The sequence below is a fragment of the Hypomesus nipponensis genome, chromosome 18 (genome assembly GCF_054491055.1).
Source record: "Hypomesus nipponensis isolate SF chromosome 18, ASM5449105v1, whole genome shotgun sequence".
NCBI classification, from domain to species: domain Eukaryota; kingdom Metazoa; phylum Chordata; class Actinopteri; order Osmeriformes; family Osmeridae; genus Hypomesus; species Hypomesus nipponensis.
The window spans coordinates 5,556,539-5,573,738 of record NC_140378.1 but is presented as its reverse complement, the minus strand read 5'-3'; the positions used below and the strand labels follow the sequence as shown (position 1 = coordinate 5,573,738).

General features: G+C 43.6%; 2 protein-coding genes across 3 annotated transcripts; one reads left to right on the top strand and one right to left on the bottom strand.

The window, feature by feature from the left end:
• Positions 1-192: 192 nt before the first annotated feature.
• Positions 193-9,423, bottom strand: LOC146251685 (differentially expressed in FDCP 6 homolog). 2 transcript variants are annotated; one of them, XM_084680014.1, is made up of 11 exons: positions 9,261-9,423; positions 7,112-7,252; positions 6,718-6,903; positions 5,981-6,208; positions 5,628-5,789; positions 5,384-5,492; positions 4,808-5,106; positions 4,270-4,436; positions 2,397-2,595; positions 1,967-2,057; positions 193-1,602 (listed from the first exon to the last, which is right to left on the bottom strand). In XM_084680014.1, the coding sequence occupies exons 1-11, from the start codon at positions 9,354-9,356 to the stop codon at positions 1,421-1,423; spliced, it is 1,860 nt and encodes a 619-aa protein (XP_084536140.1). In that variant the 5' UTR covers positions 9,357-9,423; the 3' UTR covers positions 193-1,420. The 2 variants fall into 2 exon arrangements, with proteins under 2 accessions (XP_084536140.1, XP_084536141.1); XM_084680015.1 differs by having other exon boundaries at positions 5,643-5,789.
• Positions 9,424-10,202: 779 nt separating this feature from the next.
• troap (trophinin associated protein) lies at positions 10,203-16,627 on the top strand. The gene is made up of 16 exons (XM_084679610.1): positions 10,203-10,336; positions 10,717-10,787; positions 11,106-11,334; positions 11,473-12,127; positions 12,231-12,358; positions 12,655-12,706; positions 12,910-13,055; positions 13,469-13,523; positions 13,710-13,855; positions 14,178-14,232; positions 14,333-14,412; positions 14,493-14,576; positions 14,796-14,909; positions 15,039-15,318; positions 15,524-15,711; positions 15,885-16,627. Exons 2-16 carry the CDS (start codon positions 10,726-10,728, stop codon positions 15,954-15,956), a joined length of 2,346 nt encoding a protein of 781 aa, XP_084535736.1. The 5' UTR covers positions 10,203-10,336; positions 10,717-10,725; the 3' UTR covers positions 15,957-16,627.
• Positions 16,628-17,200: the final 573 nt, after the last annotated feature.

Genomic DNA, 17,200 nt, shown 5'->3' with positions numbered 1-17,200 from the left:
GACAACCGCAACAGGAAGTGCGACCAAAGAAGCTGTAAGCGTTTGAAACCCATAAAAAAATAACTGCTAGTTTAAACAACACTACACGATTGTTTACTTGGACCAGAACCATTTTATAGTTTAAAAAGGACCTTTAGAAAAATTCAATTTGCAGTAGCTTATATTCATCACTATATTCATTCAGTCAAAATATACTTTTGAATCGTATTTATTGTCAAAACAAACATTCATAAAACAATACTGAAAATAATAATAGTTACATCATTTTAATTACATTGAATGAATAGTGACCTCACTGGTTAATAATGAATAAATACATATTCAAGAATTCATCCAAAGCTATGCATTTATATCCATGCTTGAGGAATAACAAAATACATATTTGGAATTACCTGATTTATTTGCGTAAATGATGTGTATATGTGAGTTCACACAAGTCATCCATACACTGTCACCTACACTAGAGAGCCAAAAGGTGGCCCTCTAAGATTACCTTAAAGATCGAGGATGTCATATCTGCATGCTATACAGTTTTCAGACAATAGAGGTTTATGTATGACTGTGCCATGGAAGGTATTACTCAGGGTTCTAGTGGTTTGAATAACTTGAATTGTTCTGAAATGAAAAACTAAAATTATCAAATGTCATTATGAGCAAATTCATATTTTTGGGTTTGGCTTCATATATTTTATTTATGGTACAGTATATTTTATTCTGTAAATATAACACATCATATTATTAGCAAGAAAATGTGTTAAAACTCGCCTTCTAAAACTATCCTAATCTTGCTTTGTGTTCACACACAGTTTAAACTGAAGCTGTAGTTTTTAATACATCCTTTCACTCCCATACCATATTGTTATAAATATTCAGATTCAAAGGGAAACACACTGTTAGGCATTTTTTTCATTGAGTACATCCTTTATCCAATTCCTTGCACTCAGTTAAAAGGCTTGTCCAATAAAATAACTTTGAAAAGTAAACAAACTCAAACCACTGAGCCAGAACAGTTTTCTTCAAATTATTTTCTTGTAATATTGGGAAAAAAACGGTATTATTCTCGCAGTATCATAGAACAAGTTTAAGATAAAATGTTGTATGACCATCTCTGTATTTGTGTGTCGTTAGGGTGTTAGTATTGTTTGCTGCTGCACAGGTTCTTCATGAAAACATGGAGTCAGTGGGGGTTCGAGTAGGGGAATGAACTGTCTTTGCCAGTCAACTTGAAATTGCAAAAGACATGTCTGTTATCTTTACCAATCTGACTTCATGTGCAGCAGTCCTTCACAACCAATACTCGAGCCCACACAACCAATTGGAGTTATATTAACACTTTCCCAATATCTTTGCCACCCCTTTCCTCAGGAACCCCCCCAAGGTAACACACCAGCGGTGATGTTCCCCTCATGGGGTCATGTTCTCACGAGGTCTCCATGTCTCCGTTTGAGGCCTGGGAAAGACGGCGCTCCCCGTCACACGCGGCGCTGCTGTCCACGTTCTCCTTGCTCTCGTCATCGGACCTCTGTCTGAGGCGCAGGCCGGGGTCTCTCTGTGTGGGGATCTGGAAACTGGAGAAGGAGCCCCCACCTGAAGGCCTCTTCTCTTTGAGTCGGCACGGATGGGAAAGAACAACACAGTAAGTGAGTTTGTACCAAGCTGATTTTCAGTTGTCAAACTTCTGTTATTAATTCTGAAAACTGCAGCACATTAGAACTTGATATTACATTACAGGACGTGAGTCTATTGACATGGCGTGAAAACTATTCCCTGAACCCAGAGAAAGAGACACTAGGGACACTTCTGTACAACAACTCTAGCCACACTGTAGATGAATGCTAACCAAAACCACCTCTAGGTGAAATATTTTTCATCCAGGAGCATATGTACCCATATATAGTGGGTAATAGATAATGGGTGTGGCCATATAGTTCAAAGTCATTATAATGCTAGAAAGTGTGTTTGATACCTCCTGGTCCAATGGGACGCATCAGCCTGTTCATTTGAACATTCCAATGCTTGACATTTGTGCTGGCTTGCCGGAGCTTCCTTTGGGCAGCCTGTGTAGAGACAACACAAGCTCCTGATCAGCAATCATTAGTCACTAAGTTATATTCGCTGCATGCTACTCTATCACTACTAACAACACAATAAAATGATGACAAATACTTTTTGAGCATGTAAAAGTGCTTTATTACATGAATTACGCTAAAAGCTTGGGTCGTTTTATACTAATAACTTTCACATTATCACTGTACAGTCACTTGTAGCAAACAGTAAATATGCAAAAATGAATAAAGACGTATTTCAATTCATGTGTGTTCCCCATGTCAGTATCTACAGATCCTGAGTGTATCTACTATGAGTTACTTAAGGTAAAGGTGTGTGTGGATGCTCACCACCACATCCTGGTCCACCCGGTGCCGGTTGGCCCGGACCTCCTCCAGCTGTCTTTGGGCCTCGTCCAGATCCCGGGACTTGGTCTCCATCTCCTGCCTGAGCTCCTGCTTCTCCCTCTGGGTCTTCAGGATGTAGTCTTCCTGCTCCTCCTGGAGGATCATCAGGGCCTTCATCTTATCCTCCTCCTCTGCCAGTAAACTGCAGAAGGAGTGCACACACAGTAAGGAACTGGTTTTATATTTATGCTTATTTTATATTCAAAGTGTGACTGTGGCATCTCCACCATATGAGGCTTAGCCTGAGCTAGTTATGAGCGAAGTGCCCGCCCAACCAGGAGTCATTCACTGCAAAACCAAGTTTACCTTTGTCATACAGTTCAGTGGGTAAAATACTGTGAACCTCAAAGTCCATTGACACCTCTTTCCTATGCAAATTTCACAATTTGAAACTGCTGCTGTAAAACGGTAGCCTGGCTCTGCCCTCCTACGTACTTCTGCTCAATTTGCGATTGGTTATGGCAAATCAGAGTGGCTCTGGGCAGATCCAATAGTTTTAAACTTAAACAGAGGACCCGCCTTCAAGGAAGTTAACGTTTGTCAATGGGGCGATCCCAGACCCTCTGTACAAATGAAATGTACGAGGGTCTGGTTAGGACCAGGCTAGCAAAATGGTCAGTTTCACAAAAATGGTGACGTCACAACGGGGGCTCCACCTTTTTTGGCTCTGGTCAGTACCTTTGTCACGCCCCATGACTTGCTGCCGGCTGCTCTGTAAACTTAGACGGAATTACAAATAAAACCTTTGTTCAAGGATATTGAAAATGGACTATGGTCAAAAATGTAGGCTGTACAGGGAATGCTGACACTTTTCAGAGTCTTCCCAAGGTCTATGAGAAGATCCCTGTGCAGTTCGATCTTCAATTACACATTTACAGATTTGCTCGAACCATTTTACAGAGGATTAGCCTAGCTAACTGTAGCTAAGTTGAACCACGATAGTTTGGTTGCCAAGCTGTAACGTTACTCGCTTCGACAACAGACGTGTAAACAACTAACGTTGTAATTTCAAATGATATCTAGTCAATCTGTTGAAAACAGTGTTATGTAGACACAATAGATTTATTTGTACGTTTTTATTTCATGTCTCCACCTTCGATGTTTCAGTGGCTGTGTTGCGTCTTTGATCCGCAGCTTCAGTCGTTGTAAACCAATCAGCGTGCAGCTCATCTATATATTCATGAGCGTACCATAAAATGGAAAAAAAACTCTCGTTTTATTCCACGGCTATTTCACAGGGTGCATTAGGGCACATAGAACAGGACCCGGGCCATTTTCAGCCCAACCAATGTTACATACCCTATTTGGAGACCTTAAGGAACAGTGTGAAATACCCTATAAAATCAGTAAATGACCGCTTTAATCCTTAGCATTTAAAGTTCTCATTTAATGCACGCTTGACACCTTTTGGAAAAGGACAGTGGCTGTGCAGGGCATGAGCATGTTGACATACACATTTGTGTGTCACAGTCCCAGACAACTTCCTCTGTTAAAAAAACGAAACTTCCTCAGGAACCTACTGTAGCATGAACTCCTTTAAAAGCAAGCGACTAACTTCTGTTACACACACACCCTCGGCTGCAATTTATTTAAACAAAAATCGAATCTAAACTCACAAGTGCAAATAGTACATTTTATCTGTACATGAACTAGATGAACATGATAATACTGAGAGGTAGCTGAGTGTTGTGTAATCATTCGTGCAATGTGAGGGTGTATACTGCACATGTGCTTGTGTGCGCGCGTGTGTGTGTGTGTGTGTGCGTGTGTGTGTGTGTGTGTGTGTGTGTGAAAGAGCCTCAGTGAAGCCGCCTACCCAGCCTGAGCGAGGCGGTGGGCCTCTTCGTCGAGACGGGCCTTGATCTCCTGCTGCAGCGCCTCCTCCAGACGTTTCTGCATCTCCTCCAGCTCCTGGATCCTCTTCCTCTGCCTCTCCGCCTCCTCCTCCTTCAGAGCCATCTCCACCTGCATGCTGGCCCGCGCCTAAGGTACCACACATGCCAAACGTCAGAGCGCCCCCGCTCCGGTTCCACATACACGCACAGTAGCTGCACACGTGTGGCCTGCTCCAGCTCAAACCAGGCGTCGAGCACTCTCTGCTTCTGCACTCAGCCCACCAGTCCCAACCTCAGACCCACTCTCTGCTGCTGTTGTGCTTTCTGTACCCCCTACAACTTCCCTCACCCTTTCAGCTTCTTCCTCCTCCTTTGCCGCTTCTTTCCGTCCTCTCTCCATCCCGTGTGTCACGCTGCTGCTATCTGTCCCTTACCTCTCCACCCCCTCCCACCTCCCCACCCAACACCTCCACACCCCCACTCCCCCAACACCACCCCCCAGCACCCCCCCCCCCTCACCTCCTCGGCCTCGCGGAGCTGCACTTCCAGGGCCTGCTGCAGCTGCTGGTGCTGCTGGCGCCTCCGCACCTCGTCCTGCTCCAGCAGGGCCTGCGCCTGCCGCTGGGCCTCCTTCAGCAGCTCCAGCTCGGCCAGCTTATGCTCGCGCTCCTCCTGCAGGGCGCGCAGACGCTCACGCTCCTCCTCCTTGGCCAGCAGACGCTTCTCCCGCTGCTCCCTCTGCTCCCGACGCTTCATCTTCAGGTCCTTGTGGAGCGAGGACTTGCCCTCCACTTGGAGCCGGATGGCCGTCTGAATGGCTGTTGGGGGACGTGTGGGGAGGATGTGGGGTCATTCAGTTGGCTTTGTGGCAAAATTGACAACAGACACTTTTCTAACCATCACGGCACGCAACGCCCCTGCTTGGAGGAGCCAGACAACCTTCACCTGCGTGCGAATACCGCACCGGTGGCGTGTCGCGGTCTGTGGGATTGCTGCGACGGAAAGTTCATTAATGTTTCCGCTAAGTGAGCTCATTAATGTGGATGTGACAGCTTGCTGACTTTGATCAAACCCGAATCAAAGACACACACACACCTGCCGTCCACTCCTGTCTCTGCTTGGTGTCGGAGGCGCTCATCTCGTAGCTCTTGGAGAGAGTTTTCAAACAAAACATACACCGCTTCCCATCTCGGTCTGGCAGCACCTGACAAACAGCCCAGAAATGAACTCAATGTATTGACACTGTATGTATGTGTCAATATTAGTAAGAACACCAACATAGTCAAGAAGAATGACTATGCTCGTGGACATGTTATATTGAAACCCCAGCTTGCCCTACTTGTCCTGTGTGTACCTCCACGCAGCAGTTGGCGTCCAGGGCTATGTTGCCCTGACAGTCTTTGCGATCCTCCCCGGTGTAGTAGGCCAAGTGGCTGGGCCACAGGGTGAACCAACGCTCCTTCCAGTTCCTCCTGAGTTGGCCCTTCTTCCACAGGTAGCCCTGGGGGTGGACACAATCAACACACACAATCACTGAGACAGGGTCATTGTTCTTAGACACAAGACACGGCCCTCTTGAGGCCTGACCTGGTCGAATAGGAATAGAATGGTTCAAAATAAACACAGACTTTGGTACGGAACAGTAAAAAAGGTATGTTATGTCGAATTATTGTTTGTTTTAAGGGACTATACCTCTTTAAGGACATCACCAACTATTTCCCGGTAGACCTCTTCAATAGCCATGCTGGTTATTTCCTTGTCTACAGCTCTGGTTATCTTCCCAGAATTCATCATCTCCAGAAAAACCCAAACAGTGAAGCCACTCTGCTGCACTGACTCCTGGGCAATGAAGTCTTCCAGCTCCACACAGTTGAGATCAATGCTCATGGCCATGCATGTCTTCTTCAGTAGGTATTCCACCTGAGCAAAGTAGAAGAGAACGTTAAGAAGGCTACATATTAAGGAATAACAGTGACAAGTGCAAAGGATGAGAATGATTGATATATTGATATATTGGGAAGGACGTTATGTCTTTGCTTGGTACAACGTCTCATTCGATCAAAGAAACAAATAAACCTATTATCATGACCACTTGAGGTTGTTGTCATAAGTTGGCATATATTTCCATCCGGACCTGCTCTGAGAGTTGTGGCTTGTCTTTGTAGGTCTCTAGCTCTGCCAAGTGCAAGATTGAAAAAGACTACAGGAAACGCATGTGGTATGAAATGAAGCCACACTGCCACAGGTCCCTGAAAGTTTGCCCTCAACACTTTCCTAATTCAAGTTTAAAGTGTACAGAAAATGTGAACCGTGGATCATTTTACTGTGTAAACTGGAGTATCTGTAGAACGTTTGGGAAACCAACTCCTCCTTGGAGGGAGATACTGTTGTTGTCGGTCATGTAGCATTTAAAGATACGAGGAACTTACTTCATCAGGCACCATAACCAGCGGGTACTTGTCTTCAGACAAGAAGTTGAAGAGACACCAGAGACGGAATGCATCTTTCTCTGGCAGCACACTGCTGCTGCTCCTGTCTGGACGGTAGTTCTTCTTTGCAGTGAGAGTCCAGCAAAGCTCGTCAACATTCTCCTTCTTAAAACAACCCTCTTCTACCTGAAAGGCAGAATATAGATAGATAGATAGATAGATAGATAGATAGAAAGAGAGATAGAAAAAAAATAGTTAGACTGAAAAAATTGTATCTAAGCTAAACTTAGTCAAAAAAAGATATGACCCCATCTAAAAGAACTCTTTACTTGTGTGTGTGTGTGTGTGTGTGTGTGTGCGCGCGTGTGTGTGTGTGTGTGTGCATGCGCATCACCTTGTCCAGGATATATTTGTTGAGGTAAGGCATGTAGCCCTGGCTGGAGACTGGACCATCATCATCATCCCTGAAGTGTTCCTCCAGAGCCACAGGATCATGAGGGATACACAGGACGGTGCACAGGTTATGGGACAGGACCTGGAGACACACAACATATGAGCTGCAGCAAAACAACAGAACTGCAAGTGTAGAATGCTGCATCGTTATTAACTAGTGTACTGACACTGCTACTGCAAAATCTGTTTGTCTAACTCAGTGTGATAATCTTATATTTAGATTTCAAATCTAGTTGGACTTTTTCCTAGTAAATCAAGTGACATATTCTTACTGGACTGGCAGCCAAATGTATGTGTGTTACAAGCCTAAGCAATCTCATAACTAATATTTTTGCAAAATAAATTGCTCTGGCAATTTTGGAGTGTTATTTCAGCCAAACCTACACCATACAATCCAGGGGTGGTTCCACACGGGGGCCTACAGGGGCCAGTGCCCCTGTAAACATTTCCCTGGCCCCCCCTGTGGCCCCCGTAAGATGACTGAATAATGTTTTTTTTTTTTTTTTTTTTCTTCTTCTAGTAGTCATCATGAAACGAGGAATGGACATTAAAGCCTTTTTTGCCCCAGTAAATAAAAAAGTGAAAGAAACATCAAGGTATTGAGAGAGCTGAGGAGCTGAAAGAGGGAGAAATATAATTTGTTTAATTTTTTATGTGCCCCTATGATTAAACACTGGCCCCCCCAGTAAAATGTGTCTAGAACCGCCACTGATACAATCACATAAGGAACAATTTTAGCTTTGTAGGCAGTGAAACATAAAAGCGTTTATATTCCAGCTTTCTGGTAAAGACAAACATTGGATCATTATGTGAGGTTTATATTTTTTGCAGCCACCGATGATCCAGCCAAAGCAAGAACCCTTTCTGATTAAAGGTTAAAGGTCGCTAGAATAACGATTGATCTTTACAGACTGCCCTCAGCTACACTGTATCGATTGCTTGATATCTACCAATAAGAGGATGGGGACGGAAATAGAAAAATGTAAAGTAGACGTGTCGGATATTTGGTGAACAAACCCTGCACCCGGCCCCCTTTTCTTCAGTAACATCACCACATCCTGTCGCTCCATTCCTCTTCTCTACTCTATTTTCTGTGTCTTTGTTTAAACATAAGTGAGTGTGGAACATGGTACACTATGTCTGTTTCTATGTGAGTGACAGCACTGTCTCTGGACCACCACGTTCCTCCAGACCCCAGTAGTCTACCTGGGATGAGCCTGGCTACATGATGCTGCTGGTAGCCAGGCAGGAGCACATGGTGAGAATGAGGGACTGGATAGAGTAGGGTGGGAGTGGGAGAATGAAATGTCTTCACAACTGGTAGCTACAGTCTAAGGCCTATTTAAAAAAATAAAGATAATAATACACAATACCTTAATAGAGCGCTCACCTTAAATGGAGCATTCATGTAAGGTCCTTGTTGTAGAACCACATTGTAAGACCATCTTCCACAGCACTTTTGTTTTGTTGCAATGTAATAATAGTGGCCTTTGAGAACGTACATGGCCCCATACAATGGGATTGAATATTGTATTCAACAGCTATGCTCTAGTTCTAGTTCAGTGTCTGAGTACCCATTGCACTGCAAGATGTTACATCACGGGCCCAGTCTGGATGAAGCTTTGTGATGAGGGCTCCCATTCATATCTAGACTGAGGGCAAACTGTTGCACTGTTCCTCACACTTCTGGCACACAAAAGTGGACCTTGTGCATGCCTTTTCAATATCAACAGTGGTTTATTCTCCGAAGGAAATTACTGCATCACCGAGTTTAAAGTACTACAGCAGTCAGTACATCGTGCTACGGAGCATGTGCCTAGCCTTTTATCAAACAGGAAATAAAAGATAAGATCAGAAAAATAAAATCTACAAGATATATAACATGTTTGTGAGTTATTTCACACAAACTATGGTAGCTCTAACCCATCCAGACCAGCTTCTTTAGAAAATAAATGTCTAATTTTATATTTCTGGACTCAATAATTTTACTCCATATGATGCTTTAGGTCGGAAATTAGAAATGATAAAGTCGACACCCCATTAGCACTGGCCAATCATTATAGTTGACCTGAAAACGGTTCCCCACTCACCTTGAGCTGAGACTTTGACACTTTACCGCTCTTCTCTAAATCCAAGGCAGTAAAACCATACCAAATAGACTTGAGTAACTCTGAGCGCAGGTCCATTTCTGCAGCAGCATAACTTTCTGTTTTCCTCCTCTATGTGTCTCCTTCCTCTCTTCTCATACGTGGCCCTGCTGTCACAACCACGCAACACCTAGCGGTACAAACCTGACTGCTCCACCAGCCAGTCTTAACACCACCTGCTGGTAAGAAATGGTGAATTCAAGCGTGTTGGGTGTGAGCATTTTCATCGGATCTAAAACCCATTTTCTACCGGGAATTTATTAAATTTTATCTTATATTAATGTAGTTTATTTTTTTTAAATCGTATGTTACCTATCATCTTTACTTCAACTGTGCAGTTTGTACAACTACTATTATTAGTATTTTAACTCGATTTTTTAAATTGATTGACGATTTACTATCCTATTTAGCTGAGGGGGTAAATCCATATATATCCATATATATATATATACGCTATATATATACGCTATGAAGCATGTATATATATATATATATATATATATATATATGTTCTTTATATATGTGTTCTATATATATATATATATATATATATATATATATGGGTATTTACCCATATATATATGGGTAAATCCCCCAAAATATGAGTCTGTCACGTGGTATATATATATATATATATATATATAGAACACATATATAAAGAACATATATATATATATATATATATATATATATATATATATATATATATATATGGGTAAATCCCCCAAAATATGAGTCACGTGGTAATGCTTTATAGCATCGTTTCCATGGAGTTGTTTACGTATGCCTGTCGCCGATTGGCTAAAGTAATACTTCCTGTAATACCGAACCACTATTGGCCGAATCAGCTTCTGCTGTCAACCAATAGAAAAGCGCGCTTTTTACAAACTTTGGTGTTTTCAGGAAGTTTTCAGGGTTTCATCTGTCCTGTGCAGCAGTCAACAAACAATTAATGGATTTTCATCTATGTATCTAACGCAAGACAAATACCGGTTACGTTACGATTCATTCAAATAAAGGTTTGCAGAGGCACGCGACTTTCACTTTTGCATGTTTGTTGCTTTGTCATGCCTAGTTTGCTAATTTTACATCTATATTATATTTCCATATCATGTGCTAGCTAACTAGCTAGCTCGTGAGTGGTAAGTTACAGTAATATTATTTTCTACCAAGCTCCCTAGCCTAGATGATTTGGAGCTACCTAGCCAGCGTTAAAGCAAATTTACACTGGTTCTACCCTGTGAAAATGTGTTGCATACAGTGATAGACAATCAACTTGGAAACTCAGCTTTCTAACTGGCTATAGTTGTGCATCATGTGTGCTGTCCTCTATCAACACCGTGTGTTTAATTTCTATTTCCATTGTCTCCTCATTTACATAACCTCCATCGACTTTAAGTGCACTAAAATGGATTCCTCCCCAGTACTTCGCCAGCAAAGTCAGAGCAAAATTCAGAATGATCATTCAAGGTATGTCTCACAGAATTGATAGATTGTAGTATTTCACTGTCTGTCTAGTAACATTTATCTAGTTGCCATCTTATTTATCAACTGCCTTCCGAATAAAGTGCATTGTGCCTGGCAGGCTAGAAGATACAGACCATTCTTGCACTCAGACCAACAAACTACTGTTAGCTCTATTCTGATCCTTGATCTTTTCCTTACTCTCCATATGCACTTTGTGCATCATTTTGGACTAACACGTCTGCTAAATTAATAACATGTAATGTAAGTCATTGTTTTTACAAGAGCTCTAAAATCCAAAGTGTCCTCATGTGGTTTTTACAGAATGCAGAACGGGTTTAACAAAATGACCGGAGACCCAGTGTCTTCTAAACACCTGTCGGTGCCTCACCCTACCAAACGAGGTATTGAGAACAAGGACCCAGCTGGCTCTGAAAAAGCACCTGGAAGACCTGGTATAAGCAGACTGCCTGTGCTTGCCAAGTCCCTGAAACTCCAAGCACCCACTGACTTCACTCAATCCCACAGGAGATGGGAGGAAAATCCCCTTTCAGTAAGTGCATCGTTCTTCATCTGTGAACTTCCCTTACTGACTGTACAAATGAATTTACTATTGTACAACAATAACCAGCTTTAACAATACCTTAACTAGTGGATTGGTAATGTGTTCTTTGTCCTCTGCCTTGCGTAGGGTAAAGCTAAGACAAAGAAGCAATGTACCAAGCCTGTCCCATTCAACTTCTCCCATCCTAAGGCTCACGGAATGGTAGAAAATCAAAGGTTGGCAGTTTGTCCTATCTCAACAGCAGGTCTTCAACCCACCCATCCTGTAAACTCTAGCACCACAGATCATACAAATCCACCAGGGATTGTTTCAGCCACTCAAAGACTCAACAAATTCAACTCAAGGGTTGAGCATTCTCCACATGTAACTCTTGGCCAGCATTTGGCTGCACAAAAAACAAGACCATCCATATTGTCACAGTCCAATAGGGGGCTATGCAATGGAAGAAAGGGGCCTTTGAAACACCAGACAACCAGTGCTCATATCTCCGAGTCTCAACCTCAAACATTTTCCACAAACTGTACAGTAACTGGAGCAGGACACCCCGGGCATGGCCAGGCTCCAAGTACTCTTGACCCCACGTCAGTGGGTTTACCTACTGCTTTGTCTGGTCAAAGCAAAGTCCTGAATTGTGCCACTGCCTCCGCTCAGCCAGCATTTACCTCAGAGTCTTGCTTGAAACATTTGAACATGCTCAGCCTCAAAGAACTCCCCAAGACCCTGCATGATAACCAGTCTCTGCAGTCAGCTGCCAGTGTCCAGGTGTTGAGTGGGACAGCAGGTGAGTGAACGGAAGGATTCTCTGGGCAGGCGTATCATTCCTGATATCTCAATGATTCTTTTCGATTGATCTATTGCTGCTGAAGTTGACTGTGTTCTTCCAGGGAGTGGAGAGATGTTCTGTCCTGACCCTAGAGCCAAACACAGGATCCTCCAGAATGAACGAGTGTCTGAAGGGGGAGCCCAAGGTACTCCCCAGCCTCCTGGGTCCTCTCAAGCCTGGAACTTCTTGGTGAGGCAGCTTAAATGATTGTTTTACAGTGCCATGAAATTGGTTCAGGTGGAAATAAATATTTGTTTTCAAATATGTTTTTCTTTGAACGGCAACCTAGTTTCTAGTTACAGTGACCATATCATTCCGTAATAATCTATCATTCTGTAGACTACATAGAACACCTGCACTTTAGTTTACTAAGAAATTAAGAGATAAATTGATGACACATTTTTGAAGGTATACAATGCAACATGTCTTCAATATCAAGCTGGTGGTATCAGTTGAACTGTGTGTTTTATTTTCCTTCCCTCCAGCCACAGAGAGTGTCCGTGATGAAGAGTCGACAGAAGAACAAGCCCTCCGCAGGTTTGTCCTGGCCTGCAACTCTGTCTGCAGACACTCTTTTATTCTGCATACAAAATAATGTGTGGATATACTGTATAGTTAAGCAGTTCAATCGACAACACTATCCAATGCGCTAGAAGGGAAAGGGTCCGAATACTATCTCAAGCTACTGTGTTTGTCTCAGTGTTGTTGACTGGTAGCATGGGCCTCTTGTCCTCCCATAGGTCTGTCCAGAGCAGGGCAGTTCTCCCCGGACCCCGCTGCCTTGAGCAGTATTCTGCAGAACGAGGGGGTGAAGGCTGGAGGAACCCTGGGGGCCACACCCAGCAGGTCTGTCTGCCCCTCAGGCAGGGCCACCTCCATCTACACAGTAAGTTACCCTTATCTCTCAGCTACTGGCCCACCCACATCTGTCCTGCCACCCACTTCTGCTAGACAGTCCTAGTATCTATATGTTAAACTGTCATCGTGTCTATATCTCAGACAGTCATAGTATCTAGATCCATTCGGTAGACTTGGACTTGAACACTTTTCGGACACAAATGTGGTGCACACCTTTGGCGTGTTTTGCATTATCTAGCAGATGCATGTTAACCACTTTCTTATTGAAGTGATATACTGTAAGTAGCAGTTTTTGTAAGATCCCGTTACTTTGTATATTCTCGATGATGTATATTTTGTGCTGTGCCTTACAATGCAACTTTAACCCTCCCCCCCAGGGGATCAATGAAGTACACCTCTCTACTGTACTTTGTCCAATCATGCTCGTACCTGTGTTCCCAGGCTCAGAGAGTACCTGTCACAAAGAGCCGTGCCGAGGCAGCTGCAGGTCCTATGGGTAAGCAGCACCACCCTATCCCTCCCACCATCTCCTCTGCCTCAAATGGAACCTTGGATATGAAAGATGTCTCTGTTTATGTCAAATGTGCAAACAGTGAAGGGGTCCGAATACTATCTCAAGCTACTGTGTTTGTCTCTAAGTGTTGTTGTTGACTGGCAGCATGGGCCTCTTGTCCTCCCATAGGTCTGTCCAGAGCAGGGCAGTTCTCCCCGGACCCCGCTGCCTTGAGCAGTATTCTGCAGAACGAGGGGGTGAAGGCTGGAGGAACCCTGGGGGCCACACCCAGCAGGTCTGTCTGCCCCTCAGGCAGGGCCACCTCCATCTACACAGTAAGTTACCCTTATCTCTCAGCTACTGGCCCACCCACATCTGTCCTGCCACTTCTCCTAGACAGTCATAGCACCTTAAGTCTTTAATGAAATGCTGCCTCTGAATAAATGCTGCAACTTTCCATGTATATACTTTCATAATTCAATTGTATTTTTGCTACAAATAGCTACGGTACAAATGTAAAAAACCTTGCTAAATATCAATTTGTGCATCACTATCGGTGTCATTGTCGGTTTTCTTGTCTGTATATCAGACACAGTATCTAGAGCCTGGACAGTCGAAGTATCTATATCCTAGACATGCTCGTACCTGTGTTCCCAGGCTCAGAGAGTACCTGTCACAAAGAGCCGTGCCGAGGCAGCTGCAGGTCCTATGGGTAAGCAGCACCACCCTATCCCTCCCACCATCTCCTCTGCCTCAAATGAAACCTTTTAAATGAAAGATGTCTCTGTTGGTCCATGTTTCTGTGTGCTCAGTAATGGCTCTCGACCAGACCCCGGCAAGGAAATGGAGCCCTCAGCGCGTTCCTGACACCAGGCATCATTCTCTGTCCATGGTCAGTACAGTATGTAACGCAGGTACCCCCCCCCCCCCCCCCCCGTGTGGCTTGATATGACATGAGACATTGTGTTTCAGAGGAAGCTTATGTCTGCACACCGGACCCCCCACGCCGGCCCTCCCAGCCACAGGGGCCTCCAGGGCCACACGAAGGACAAGGAGGTAAGGAGACAGGCGGGAGGAGAAGGAGACAACAGGGCATCTTCTACTCTCCGTGTCTGGCTTAACTTAACATTGAAGCCACAGTTGCTGACGAACATTGAACATGTAGTGGCGGGTGTCTGGGATGAATTCCATTAAGTAGTAACTTCTTCCTGGTACAATTGTATTTGATTAAAAAAAAATCATTTTTCACCATTTGATTCATGATGTTTTCTGCAGGAGGTTGTTCAGCAGCTGTTTAAAGACACCGACCAAGAGGAGGAAGAACAGGCGGAGGAAGAAATCATGGACCAGGAGACAGGAGCAGGCCAACCTCCACAGCAGACCTGCACTGTAAGCCTTGGAGTCATGTCCATGTCACACTGTGTGGTGTATATACTGTATATAGATATCCATCCTTTCTTAAGCAAATGATATCCAATATGTTCAAGCATGGTAAATGTTTGGCCTCTTCTCTCACAGACTGAATCCTCCCAATCGCCGTCCACGGCTGGGCAGAGCCGGAGCCTTGAAGACAGACAGGCAGAGAAGAGCAGAGAAGAGGGACAGCCTTCACTCCAGGCCCCGCACAGAGAATCGGTTATTTTCTTCTCGACTGGCAAGCTGCTGCTGCGTTCGGCCCCGGAGCAGGGTACCAGCGAAGCGGCGAGTCAGCAGCCTCCCTCTGTCTGTCCAGACAGCCCTTCAGGGTCACACACACCCAGCACTTCTCTCCCTGCTGGGCAAAGCAACCAACGTAGAGGTAGAGCAGAAAACCTTAACTGTAACGGTCTGTAAGGATTTACAAACATAAGCAACAAACATAAGCAAACATAAAAAGTAAAAAAAACACAAGGTTTTATTCAAAGTTACTTTTTTTTATTTGATGTATCCAGTTTTGATCATTAACAAGCCCTGACTTGTATTATAGTAGTTGTGACACCATTCTGTCCACTGTGTATTTGAAGGTGTCGTGCAGAAGGCTGGTGCTCTGAGCTCCGCCGCGGCCCTCCTCCGCCGCCGCCTGCCGCCATTCGAGGAGATGCAGCTAGATGGGGAGGTAGCCACCTACGCCCACGCCCCTCCCTCCTCCTGCTCCCTGCAGAGACGCTGTGGAGACCCTGTAGCCTCTTACCTACACTGGCAAGATTACACTGTGAGTTTGAGGATTGACAGCAGAGTTGTCATGTTTACTATTAGTATCTGTAACTTAGACAGACACTATGTCAAATCCCTTGAACGTGGTTTAGAACCAAGTGATGGCTCATAATTGTAAAAGAATGGTCTTAATATAAATTGGGGTATTGATGTCTTGTTCCTGTCCTTCAGAGTTTTGTGCCAGTCATCGATGATCCCTCTGGCCCCGCCTACTCCAATCCCTCTCCACTGTGGGAGAGATGATGAAGAGGAGGGGGTTTCTTCACCTTACGGGCATTTGTTTCTTAGTCTGATGAGAGAATAGTTACTGATTGTGTAATTGTGGATGTGATGTTTTGTTAAACACTGTAATAGAAGACCTTTTGAGAGCTCTCCACACACAATCCTGTCAGTTTTAGAATGCTGAGGCATGTCTTTTCCAAACTGTATCATTGCTCATTCTAGGTTAGTAGAATATGACTTAAATTTAATAATGTATCCAGGTGATTATGTTCACTTTTTCATGAAATATGCAACAAACATTGCTTATTCAGCATGCAAATCTATGTATGATATTTATAGTTTCGACTGCAATCCAAAACAGAGTGGATTTATGGGTGTAGGAAAAGTCAACATTTATACCAATAATGAGTTGACAAGTCAATAGTCAATGTAGTAATTTAAGTGCAGAGTGCATGTCAGTGACATACTGACTTGATCAATGTTACAATAGGACATGGGATTCTAATACAAGTGTGATTTGTTCTTTTTTTAATTGAATCCTGAGTCGGTATTGTCATATTTGTCAGTGTTGTGTTATGGTGTGTAGGAACATCCCATGTCAAGCTGTAAATGCACTAGTCCTACTGAACCTTAAAGTGAATTGTTCTCAATGTACAGTGTTCATAATAAATTGATATAACTTACGTTCACAATGTGTTCGATTTAACTGCTTGTCGGATGTTTAACACAATGACAGTTGGTGCGATACATTTTGTTTGGTGTATTGTTAAACTTTGAAATAGGTCTTTTTGGATGTGTCATGCGTGTGAATCCTGTTGTTATTAAGTGGATTGTTGTGGATGCCTTCACAGTATGTGAGCTATCCTCCAATGGAAGTGTTACCACTTTTTATCTACAAAATCAATTCATTATAGAACTGTCTGAAGAACAGAAACCCTGCAGAGATGCAAGATAACAATGGATCAAATAAGCCTACCACCATAATTCTATTCTAATTCATATTCTAATATAATATGAACAGTATATGAACTTTCAACACACTTCATATAGGTTCATGTCATAAAAAAACGCTTCATAACAGCTCCTTTGTCTGAAAGAATAAAATATGATTTATAACCTCTGGTTGCTAAGCTCCTCCTCTCCGCTGTCCTGGGTCTGAAGAGCAACTATATCTATAGGTATCTACAGTACAAGCTCCATGCGTCCACTGCCTCCTGGTGGACAGAATCCAATTTCAAAATACCTCAACCCTTGTGCTCTCTTCG